Source organism: Trichechus manatus, unplaced genomic scaffold (genome assembly GCF_000243295.1).
Source record: "Trichechus manatus latirostris isolate Lorelei unplaced genomic scaffold, TriManLat1.0 scaffold00077, whole genome shotgun sequence".
NCBI classification, from domain to species: domain Eukaryota; kingdom Metazoa; phylum Chordata; class Mammalia; order Sirenia; family Trichechidae; genus Trichechus; species Trichechus manatus.
In genome coordinates, this window is record NW_004444013.1 from 2,606,294 (window position 1) to 2,619,142 (window position 12,849).

At 38.4% G+C, this 12,849-nt stretch overlaps 1 protein-coding gene across 10 annotated transcripts in view; it reads left to right on the plus strand.

The window, feature by feature from the left end:
* Positions 1 to 12,849, plus strand: part of GTF2I (general transcription factor IIi) — a 140,535-nt gene that overhangs the window by 37,768 nt on the left and 89,918 nt on the right. For all 10 annotated transcript variants that reach the window (XM_004380767.2, XM_023735293.1, XM_004380769.2 and 7 more), the window contains 2 exons: positions 2,299 to 2,353; positions 2,939 to 2,982. In XM_004380767.2, coding sequence (XP_004380824.1) covers positions 2,299 to 2,353; positions 2,939 to 2,982 — 99 coding nt within the window. The remainder of the gene's footprint in view (positions 1 to 2,298; positions 2,354 to 2,938; positions 2,983 to 12,849) is intronic.

Genomic DNA, 12,849 nt, shown 5'->3' on the forward strand with positions numbered 1-12,849 from the left:
AAAGGTCTAATCTCTAAAATCTACAAGAAAATCCAACACCTCTACAACAAAAAGACAAATAATCCTATTAAAAAATGGGCAAAGGAAATGAACAGATACTTCACCAAAGAAGACTTTCAGGTGGCCAAGAGACACATGAGGAAATGCTCGAGATCACTAGCCATTAGAGAAATGCAAATTAAAACCACAATGAGATACTATCTCACCCCTGGCATTACTGGCACAGTCAAAAACAGTGGAAATAACAAATGTTGGAGAGGCTGTGGGGAGATTGGAACTCTTATGCATTGCTGGTGGGAGTGCAAAATGATACAACCATTTTGGAAAATGATATGTCATTTCCTTAGAAAGCTAGAAATAGAAATACCATACCATTCAGGAATCCCACTCCTAGGAATATATCTTAGAGAAATAAGAGCTGTCACTCGAATAGTCATGCATACCCATGTTGATGGCAGCATTGTTCACAATAGCAAAAAGATGGAAGCAACCTAGATGCCCATCAGCAGATGAATGGATAAACAAACTATGTTTCATACACACAATGGAGTATACGCAACGATGAACTATGATGAATCTGTGAAGCATCTCATAACATGGATAAAACTGGAGGACATTATACTGAGTGAAATAAGTCAGTCACAAATGGACATCTAGTTTTGCCAACACTATTTGTTAAAAAGACTGCCTGTTCCCCATTTGATGTATTTTGGGCCCTTGTCGAAGATCAGGTGACCATAAGTGGATGGATTTACATCTTGGTTCTCATATCTGTTCCATTGGTCAATGTGTCTGTCCTTGTACCAGTACCAGGCTGTTTTGACTACCGTAGCTGTGTAGTGGTTTCTGAGGTCAGGTAGTGCAAGTCATTCTACTTTGTTCTTCTTCAGTAGTGCTTTACGTATCTGTGGCTTCTTCCCTTTCCGTGTAAAGTGAATGATTAGGTTTTACATCTCTTTAAAGAATGTTGTTGGTATTCGGATTGTATTTGTAAATTGCTTTGGGGAGAATTGTCATTTTCAAAATGTTGAGTCTTCCTATCCATGAGCATTGTGTATTTTTCCATTTATGTAGATCTCTTTTGGTTTCTTGTAGTAGTGTTTTGTAGTTTTCTTTGTGTAGGTCTTTTACATCCCTGGTTAGATTTATTCATAAGTATTTTATTTTTTTAGGGGCTATTATAGATGGTATTGTTTTTGTTTTGGTTGTACTCTTTATTGGTGTATAGGAATCCAATTGATTTTTGTATGTTTATCTTTTATTTTGCTTTTCTTCTGAATGTTTCTATTAGTTCCACTAGTTTTCTCATGGAGTCTTTTGGGTTTTCTATGTATAGTATCATATCATATCCAGAAACAGGGACAGTTTAACTTCTTTGTTATTTGGATGCCCTTTATTTCTTTTTCTTGCCTTATTGCTCTAGCTAGGACTTGCAGCACAGTGTTAAATAGGAGTGGTGATAAAGGTCATCCTTGTCTTGTTCCTGTTCTAAGGGGGGATGTTTTCAGCCTCTCTCCATTAAGAATGATGTTGGCTGTTAGTTTTGCATAGATGCCCTTTATTATGTTGAGAAATTTCTCTTTTATACCTATTTTATTAGAGTTTGTATCAGGAATGGGTGTTGGACTTTGTCGAATGCCTTTTCTGTGTTAGATGTTGTGGTTTAGAGGAGTTTTAGGTGTAGAGAAAAATTGTGGTGAAAGTACAGAGACATCCATATACCCCCTCCGACCTGCCCTTCATTTCTCCTGTTAACATTTTACATTCCTTTGGTACATTCGTTACAATTGATAAATCAAAATTGTTACATTATTATTAACTAAAATCCATAGTTTATATTAGTTTAGTTTTTGAGTTGTGCAGAATTAAAAAAAAATTTAATGTTTAAAATCCAGAATTTTTCGTGATTGCTGTATTTTTCCCTGAAGCATTCTAGATTGGCCCAGTCTGCCTTTTTCTGTTTTGTCAAGTGCTTTATTCTAGAAATGTGATTTGAAACTTAGAGTTGTCAGTTAAAAAATAGTTAACTATTTTTTGTATTTTCCTTTTTCATTAAAGGGAAGGTGCTGGCTGCTGGGTGGCGGAAGGGAAACTGCTGGATGATTGTTCCCCTGATTTATATTCTTTTATGGGGGATGACTGTAGTGTTTTTATAACTAACCTAGTATTTATTTTTATGTGACCCAGAGCTGGGAACCTCCTTATCTAATTCCATTCTATATTTAAGCCATGTGGAATTAGTCATGTTTGAAAGTGTTGAGAAAATCTAAACCTAGTTTTTTGTTTTTTGGTTCCTAGGTGGTCGTGTGATGGTAACTGATGCTGATAGGTCCATACTATCTCCAGGTGGAAGGTAAAACACGATTTTATCAGTACTAATGTATTTTCACATGTGACAAAGCTTATTGTTATAATTAGAGTATTAAAAGGCCTTATGTCACACATCTGAAAAGTTCAATATACAATTGAATCATTGGGAATCTTGTGAAAATGCAGTTTCTGACTAATAACCCTCACATTATACTACATTTTTTGGCCATCCATGCAACCCCCTCCTTCGCATGTTAACTTCCTGGGCGTGCTATGCACGTTTTATGTGTGGGCACCTTATTTACAGCTCATTATTTGCGAAGAAATATGGTAGTTCTGAGGTAGAACTTGGGATTCTACTTTTCTTGTAAGTTCCTAGGTAAAGCTGATGTTGATCCGATGACCACACTGAATAGGAAGCCCTGATAGGAAAGTGGAGTATGAAGTTTAAGATGCTGCTCTGTTTTATTCACACAAGAAATAAATATGTAAATTTCACAGTTGAGTTAGTTTTTTATTCGACTAGGTCAGGTGAGTAATTTTATTATTTTGAGATTCAGTGCATTTCAGAACCGAGTATGTGCTCTCACCTTTGCGTAGTGTGATAAGGGTTTCTGTCTCCTTTCAGTTGTGGTCCCATCAAGGTGAAAACTGAACCCACGGAAGATTCTGGTATGTACTGATGCTTTTAGAATCAATTATTAAGTAAGGAAATCTTTTCCTTAATTTAGAAGAGTATATTTTAACTCTTATTGTTGTTGATAAAAGGGCAATTAGAACAAATTATCCCAACTGTGACAGTACTCGTTAATGCTATCATACTGTACTAAAACCCAAAAAGGTATTTTGTTTTAGTAAATGGTAGTCAAATGTTTGTTGCTAATGAGACATGTTGTAGATAAAACTTAAAAATTTGTTTATATTATTTTAGAAGATTTTAAAGTTTGACATTTATGTATATGATCCATTTTGGGTTAATTTTTGTGTATGATTAGAGGTAAGGGTATAAATTCATTTTTTTGCATGTAGATATTCAGTTGTCCCACAACCATTTCTTGAAAAGACTCTCTTTTTTCATTGAATTGCCTTTGTCAAAAATCGGTTTACTGGGTTTTCTTTTGCCCTCTCAATTCTCTTTCATTTAACTGTCTATCTATCCTTACAGCAATATCAAACTGCATTTCATATAGTTTTAGTGTTTGGGTTGGTGTGCTATCTATTAACATATGGAGAATGATTATACAGTTAATTTATTATTCACCTCCAAGAACACTTCCCTTTCCCACATCTACCATATAAATAGTTAAATTGATTTTTGCTGTTTAAGTTCTTTCAGAGATTTTGGACAGTTTGTTTAATTAACATTTGTTTTCTTGCTATGTGCTATTTCTAGAGTACAGGTGTTTTTGTTTATTTAAGAACATACACTTCTTAACTTGCTGGCTTGATTACAGTTTTATCAGAATCATTTTTTTCTGTTATCTCAGGTCTGTTTGAAGAGTCAGTACTAAGGCAAACGTCATCTTTTTAAAATATGAAACAGTTTTTAAAAGGGTCATTGTATTATTACCAGTAGTGCATTTTATAAGTGTTGTTGGTGATTGGTAAGGTAAAAAGGATATGTACAGTGTTTCCTCATTTAAGGTGTAAATAAACTGTGTAGCACCTGCCACAGGCTAAAGAGGGGTCCAGATGTATCAGTTGTGTAAAGTGTAGTTTCACACCATTGCAGAATTAGTGACATCTCCAGGGTTGACCTCTTGTAGAGGATGGGAGCCAATTGACAATTCCTGGGAGAGTGTCTAATACTGAAAATAACTCATTCCTTATCAAACTTTAATGGTTTTATTTGTTATTTTATATTTTTATTATTGTACTTTAGATGCAAGTTTACATCAAACTTTAATTAATCCGTTTCTTTATATTGTTGTTGTTGTTGTTGTTAGATGCCATCAAGTCTGTTCCGACTTACAGCAACCCTGTATACAACAGAACGAAACACTGCCTGGTGCTGTACAACACTCACAATCACTGTTATGCTTGAACCCATTGTTGCAGCCACTGTGTCAATCCAGCTTGGTGAAGGTCTTCCCCTTTTTCGTTTGCCCTCTACTTTACCAAGCATGATGCCGTTTTCCAGGGACTGATCCCTCCCGACAGCATGTTCAAAGTATGTAACACGTAGTCTCGCCATCCTTGCTTCTCAGGAGTGTTCTGGTTGTACTGCTTCCAAGACAGATTTATTCATTCTTTTGAGAGTTCATGGTACGTTCACTGTTCTTCGCCAGCACTGCAATTCAAAGGCGTCAGTTCTTCTTTGGTCTTCCTTTTTCACCATCCAGCTTTTGCATGCATATAAGGTGACTTAAGATATCATGGTTTGTGTCAGGTGCACCTTAGTCTGCAAGGTGACATCTTTGCTTTTCAACACTTTTAAGAGGTCTTTTACAGCAGATTTGCCCAATGCAATGCATCTTTTGATTTTTTGACTCCTGCTTGCATGGGTGTTGATGGTGTTAAATGAAATCCTTGACAACTTCAGTATTTTCTCCGTTTATCATGATGTTGCGTTTTGGTCCAGTTGTGAGGATATTTGTTTATTCTTTATGTTGAAGTGTAATCCATACTGAAGGCTGGGGTCTTTGATCTTCTGTAAGTGCTTCAAGTCCTGTTCACTTTCATTAGGCAAGGTTGTGTCATCTGCATGTCACAGGTTATTAATGAGTCTTCCTCCAGTCCTGATGCTCCATTCTTCTTCATATAGTTCAGCTTCTCCGATTATTTGTTCAGCATACAGGTTGAATAAGAATAGTGAAAGGATACAACCCTGACACATACCTTTCCTGACTTTAAACCACGTAGTGTCCTCTTGTTCGGTTCAAACGACTGCCTCTTGATCTATGTACAGGTTCCTCAAGAGCAGAGTTAAGTATTCAGGAATTCCCTTTCTTCCCAGTGTTATCCGTAATTTGTTATGGTCAACACAGTTGAATGCCTTTGCATAGTCAAGAAAACACAGGTAAACATCTTTCTGGTATTCTCTGCTTGCAGCCAAGATCCATCTGACATCAGCAGTGATATCCCTGGTTCCATGTCCTCTTCTGAATCCAACTGGAATTTCTGGCAGTTCCCTGTCGACATACTGGTGCAGCCGCTTTTCAGTGATTTCCAGCAAAGTTTTACTTGCATGTGATATTAATGATATTGTTCAATAATTTCCCCATTCAGTTGGATCACATTTCTTGAGAATAGGCATAAATATGGATCTCTTCCAGTTGGTTTGCCAGGTAGCTGTCGACAAGTGAGCGCTTCCAGTGCTGCATCTGTTTGTTGAAACATCTCAGCTGGTATTCCATCAGTTCTTGGAGCCTTGTTTTTCAACTGCCCTCAGTGCAGCTTGGGCTTCTTCTTTCGGTACCATTGGTTGCTGATCATATGCTGCCTCCTAAAATGGTTGAACGTCGACCATTTCTTTTTGGTATAGTGACTCTCTGTATTCCTTCCATCTTCTTTTAAAGTTTCCTGCATCGTTTAATATTTTCTCAGTAGAATCCTTCACTATTGCCAGTTGAGGCTCGAATTTTTTCTTCAGTTCTTTCAGCTTCAGAAATGTAGAGCGTGTTCTTCCCCGTTGGTTTTCTACCTCCAGTTCTTTGCACATTTCATTATAATGCTTAACTTTGTCTTCTCGAGCTGCCCTTTGAAATCTTCTGTTCAGCTCTTTGACTTCAGCATTTCTTTCATTTGCTTTACCTAGTGGACATTCAAGAGTAAGTTTCGGAGTCTCTTCTGACATTCATTTTGGTCTTTTTTTTCCTTTCCTGTCGTTCTAATGACCTCTTGCTTTCTTTATGATGTCCTTCATGTCATTTCACAAGTCGTCTGGTCTTCGGTAATTAGTGTTCAATGCATCAAATCTTTTCTTGAGATGGTGTCTGAATTCAGGTGGGATATGCTGAAGGTCGTACTTTGGTTCTCATGGACTTCTTCTAATTTTCTTCAGTTTTGACTTGAACTTGCATATGAGCAATTGACTATTCCGCAGTCAACCCCTTGCCTCATTCTGAGTGATGACATTGAGCTTTTCCATCATCTCTTTCCACAGATGTAGTTGATACGATTCTTGTGTATTCCATCTGACGAGGTCCACGTGTATAGTGGCCATTTATGTTGCTGGAAAAAGGTATTTGCAATGAAGAAGTCATTGGCTTTGCAAAATTCTGTGATGTGATCTCTAGCATTGTTTCTATCACCAAGGTCATATTTTCTAACTATCAGTCCTTCTTCTTTGTGTCCAACTTTCACATTGCAGTCACCGGTAATTATTGGTGAATCCTGATTGTATGTTTGATCAATTTCAAACTGCAGAAGTTGGTAAGTCTTCAGTTTCTTCATCTTTGGCCTTAGTGGTTTGTGTGTAAATTTAAATCATAGTTGTATTAATTGGTCTTCTTTGTATGTGTATGGATATTATGTATATCACTGACAGCATTATACTTCCGGATAGATCTTGAAATGTTCTTTTTGACAATGAATGCAATGACATTCCTCTTCAATTTGTCATTCCCAGCATAGTAGACCATTTGATTGTCAAATTCAGAATCGCCAGTATCAGTCCATTTAAGCTCACTAATGCCTAGGATATCGATGCTTATGTGTTCCATTTCATTTTTAATGATTTCCAATTTTCCTAGATTTATACTTCGTACATTCCACGTTCTGATTATTAATGGATGTTTGCAGCTGTTTCTTCTCATTTTGAGCCGTGCCACATCAGCAAATTAAGGTCCTGAAAGCTTGACTCCATCTATGTCATTAAAGTCATTAAGGTCAGCTCTACTTTGAGAAGGCCACTCTTCCCCAGTTTTATTTTGAATCCCTTCCAACCAGAGGGACTCATCTTCTGGCACTGTATCAGTTGATGTTCCACTGCTATTCATAAGGTTTTCACTAGCTAATTCTTTTCAGAAGAGACTGCCAGGCTCTTCTTCCTAGTCTTTTTTAGTCTAGAAGCTCAGCTGAAACCTGTCCGCCATGCGTGACCCTCCTGGTATTTGAATGCCAGTGGCTAGCTTCAAGCATCACAGCAACATTCAAGCCCCCACGGTGTGTGCGTGAGGGTTCTTTATATTAGCATTAGTATTTTGGTTTTGCTTCTATTGTTTATTCTGGTTTGTAAATAGTCTTGGCTTTGGCCATTGGGAGCCACTTCAGGATGTTCTCTGTGGTCTTTTATAGCTCTTTCTTACTTGAACGTGTCATCTTTTTTGAGAACATTTTTACTTTTTTGTCCAACAAGATGGACCAGCTTCGTCTTCTGTGTCTCTAACCCAGCCCTGGAATCACCATTCCATCTGGAAGCCCTGGTTCCTTTTAGTAGAGAGTGGTTTTAAGACATCAGTATCTTGATACTAGGTGTGCTCATTGCTACTGGAGTATTGTTGTTTCTGAGTGGACCAAAGCTAGGGAATATATGTGTGAGTGTTTACATACACATAAACATATGCATATACATGCTTACATATATATATATCTGTATTTATTTCTGTACTGATACATAATGAAAGCTACAAGTTCATACTTACATACTCAGTTCTCTCTCAGACCCGTAGGGTTTTTTTTGGTCTCCATATTTAAAATTTCCCTCTTCTACGGTGAGAACCATGGAACCCAAGTATCCTCAGTTTATTTATGTATTTCCTGTGTGTAATCCATCTCCTGTAGCTGCCACCACCCTCCTGCGGCCCAGATACTTACTCACCTTCGCCTGGTTACACTCCAAAACCCCTTGTTAGGCTGCTGCTACTCATTCTTGCTGCCCTCATGCACCTGTCTCCAACAACCCTCACAGAGCTGCCTCTGGCCACCCTCATACAGGCCCCCTCCTCACCCTGACACCCTGCTCCAGGCCATTGCAGCTCCCAGTGCAGCAGCCTGCCTTGCTTGGCCCCATCTCATGGTATTCAGAAAGGATTGTTTGGAGAAGGGGACGGATTCTGTTAACTTACAACGCTACAATTGTCCTTGCTTTTTAGGAAAGGGTGTTTGAATCTATTATGTTTGTTTTACGGTAGGTTTTTCTTTTTATTTCTTTACTCCATAGGAAATCTCAGTTTTCTGTTGAGCTTTTAGTTGATTTGTACCAAAACCGTCATTTTACAAATTGTTTCTTCCTTTTATTCATATATCCATCTCCTGAATGCTTAGTTTGCATCCAAAAATAAACATGCCGAAGTGAGAAAAATCACATGCATCACCATCATATTAGCTTTCTTTTTTCTGCTTTACACTCATCTTTATATTCTTCATTTATGTTGAAATTTTTATTACGTAAATATATGTAACAAATTGTTTGCCAGTGCTGCAAATTTTTAAACGATATTTCTGTATTTCTTGGGGCATAACCCTTAGGGTCCAGTCAGGAGGCAGAAACCATACCAATTATTTAAATGGAGAAATGTTAATATAAAGATTGTTAACTAGGTATAAAGTTATTACCGTTGTAATTGAAAGGAGAATACTAAGGTATCATGTAAGTAACAACTTTAGGAATTGGCTGCCACCCCTAAAGCTTTGTTTTTTGTATTTAGAAGTATGTGTATTCAGTAAAAAACAACACTTTTTTTCTTTTTCGTTTTTTTTTTTTCCTTTTTGGTGAAAATATACACAGCAGAACATACACCCTTTCAATAGTTTCTGCATGTACCTTTCAGTGACATTGGTTACATTCCTCACATTGTTGCACCATTCTCACTATTTCTACTCATATTGTCTCATCAGCATTGAGCCCCCTAAAGCTTCAGTTTTGACTTCTAAGAGGGGATACTGTTTGGTTGGTCCTAGTTATCTGAAGGGGCATGTTGAGACTGCTTCTGGCAGTGTTGGGAAAATTGCTGTGTAGTTCCAGCTGTTGTAATGGGAAGGGCCTACTCTGCGTTGAAGGAGTGTTACTAGGTGTGATCCTGACAGGAATGGGACGTAGATAGGAAGCACAAAAGGAGTTACAAGTGCCTTTCTTTCTTCACTAGCCTTGTGGTTTCCCTGTCGTGATCCTTTGTGGTAGAGCCTAACCAAGAGATGGTTGCAGAGTCCAAGCTTCAGCATCACAAAAGAATCTAAGAGGGTGGGCTTGAGGCTGAGAGAAAACAGCTGAATGAGTGGCACAGGCTACCCTTCGGCTACTGAACATTCACACACGCCCTTCTCCACGTTTGAACTTGTGAAGAACAACAGCATGACTGTTTCTGTCTAACAAGATGCAACTTCACTTTCTACAGAGGAGGACATTTTTGTCCCCTTTCCAAACTTTGGAGACACAAAGTTGCAGCAGTCATTGTATCCATCGCTAGAAGACTAATTTACTGTCTAGTTATGTTGTTGTTATTGTTAGGTGCTGTCCAGGTGGTTCCAACTTGTAGCAACCCTACGTACTACAGAATGAACACTGCCCAGTCCTGCACCATCCTCACAGTTGTTTTTATGCTTGAACTCATTGTAGTAGCCACTGTGTCAGTTCATTTCCTTGAGGGTCTTCCTCTTTATTGATGACCCTGTACTTTACCAAGCATGATGTCCTTCTCCAGGGACTGATCCCTTCTGGTGACATGTCGAAAATATGTAAGATGTAGTCTCACCATCCTTGGTTCTAAGGAGCATTCTGGTTGTACTTTGTTGTTTTGACAGTTCATGGTATATTCAGTACTCTTCGCCAACACCACAATTCAAAGGCGTCACTTCTTCTCCAGTCTTCCGTATTCATTGTCCAACTTTTGCATGCATAGGATGTGATTGAAAAATACCATGGTACACCTTAGTCTTCAAAATGACATCTTTGCTTTTCAACACTTTAAAGAGGTCTTTTGCAGCAGATTTTCCCAGCTCAATGCATCTTTAAATTTCTTGACTGCTTCTTCCGTGGGTGTTGATTGTGGATCCAAGTAAAATGAAATCCTTGACAACTTCACTCTTTTCTCCATTTATCATGACGTTCCTTATTGGTCCAGTTTTGAGGATTTTTGTTTTCTTTATGTTGAGGTGTAATCCATACTGAAGGCTGTGGTCTTTGATCTTCATCAGTAAGTGCTTCAAGTCCTCTTCACTTTCAGCAAGCAAGGTTATGTCATCTGCATCTGCATAAGGCAGGTTGTTAATGAGTCTTCCTCCAGTCCTGATGCGCCTTTCTTCTTCATATAGTCCAGCTTCTCAGATTATTTGCTCAGCATACAGATTGAATAGGTATGGTGAAAGGACACAACCCTGATGCATACCTTTCCTGACTTTAAACCATGCAGTATCTCCTTGTTCGGTTCGAACGACTGCCTCTTGATCTATGTACAGGTTCCTCATGGGCACAATTAAGTGTTCTGGAATCCCATTCTTTGCAGTGTTATCCATAATTTGTTATGATCCACACAGTTGAATGCCTTTGCATAGTCAATAAAACACAAGTAAACATTTTTCTGGTATTCTCTGCTTTCAGCCAAGATCCATCTGACATCAGCAGTGATATCCCTGGTTCCACGTCCTCTTCTGAATCCAGCCTGAATTTCTGGCATTTCTCTGTCGATAAACTGCTGCAGCCACATTTGAATGACCTTCAGCAATATTTTACTTGCGTGTGATATTAATGATATTGGTTGATGATTTCCACATTCAGTTGGATCTCCTTTCTTGGGAACAGGCATAAATAAGGATCTCTTCCACTTGGTTGGCCAGGTAGTTGTCTTCCAAATTTCTTGGCATAGACTAGTGAGCACTTCCAGCACTGCTTCCATTTGTTGAAACATCTCAGTTGGTATTCTGTCAGTTCCTGGAGCCTTGTTTTTTGACAATGCTTTCAGTGCAGCTTGGACTTCTTCCTTCAGTACCATTGGTTCCTGATCATATGTTGCCTCCTGAGATGGTTGAATGTTGACCAATTCTTTTTGGTATAGTGATTGTGTGTGTTCCTTCCATCTTCTTTCAATGCTTCCTGTGTCGTTTAGTATTTTCCCCATAGAATCCTTCACTATTGCAAGTCGAGGCTTGAATATTTTCTTCAGTTCTTTCAGCTGGAGAAATGCTGAGTGTGTTCTTCCCTTTTGGTTTTTATCTCCAGCTCTTTGCACATGTCATTATAATACTTTACTTTGTCTTCTCGAGGCACCCTTTGAAATCTTCTGTTCAGTTCTTTTACTTAATCATTTTTTCCTTTTGCTTTAGCTACTGGACATTCAAAAGCAAGTTTCAGAGTCTCTTCTGACATCTGTTTTGATCTTTTCTTGCTTGTCTTTTAATGACCTCTTGCTTTCTTCATGTATGATGTCCTCAATGTCATTCCACAACTCGTCTGGTCTTCGATCCTAGTTAGGGCTACATTAGTTACTCCTCAATTTCCTTCCCAACCCAATTTGAATATTCTCTTACAAAAAGTCCAAATGAGAAAGGTAACTCCAGCAAAACTTCTATAAAATAATAATCATAGAGAAAAGAAAGAATAATTAATTTATACAAATACATAATAGTAAACGCACAGTCATAAAAGGCAAAGAAGAAAATATTCATAGCTGCAATAGTCTGTTTTTCTTTAACTTGTCACAAAGATTTATTTCTTCATTAGTTTGCTACCCATTAGATTGTGCTTCCTTTGTCTTCAGTCAGGACATTACCTGGTAAGGTTCTTTACCTGGTTGGGTTGACCTAAACTTTCATTTTTAAAGGGTGTAAATCCCCAATGTTTCTGCCCTTTTTTATTGCCTGTAATTTCGCATTAGCTTTTTCTAAGGGAAATGGAAGTACTGAGAGGCAATCCAGAGAATCCCATGGGCTGCAGACCTACTGCTCCCTGCCACCAGTGTGTGGCAAGAAAGTAGTTTCTCTTTTGGTAGTTACTAATTGCATGTGAATGCTGGACAATGAATAAGGAAGATGGGAGAATTGACGCCTTTGAATTAAAGTGTTGTCGGCGAATACTGTAGGTACCACGGACTGCCAGAAAAACGAACAAATTTGTCTGGGAAGAAGTGCAGCCAGACTGCTCCTTGGGAGCGAGGGTGGTGAAATTTTGTCTCACATACGTGGGACATGTCATCAGGAGGTACCAGTCTCTGGAGAAGGACATCAGGCTTGGTAAAATGGAGGGTCAGCGAAAAAGAGGAAGCCCCTTGACCAGATGGATTGACGTAGTGGCTACAACAGTGGGCTCAAACAAGCAACGATTGTGAGGATGGCGCAGGACCAGGCAGTGTTTCATTCCATTGCATGTAGGATGATTACGAGTTGGAATCAACTTGACGGCACCTAACAACAACTGCAGCTAGTAGAGAAGTCCCCTCTTTGCCTGTTGCTTGAGGAATTCAATATGCTTCTGCATTTCAAGCAAAAAAAAATTTGTTTGGAACTATTTCTCCAAAGCTTCTCAAATCTCTTACACATAACGCTATGTTCATCATAGGTTTGGTATGGTTGTGGTTAAATATCTTGGTCTGACATGTGTATGTATACCCATTTGTTGTTCATTTCTTAAGCTTGTCTGAGAGTAATATCTTTCTCTGAAGTGGA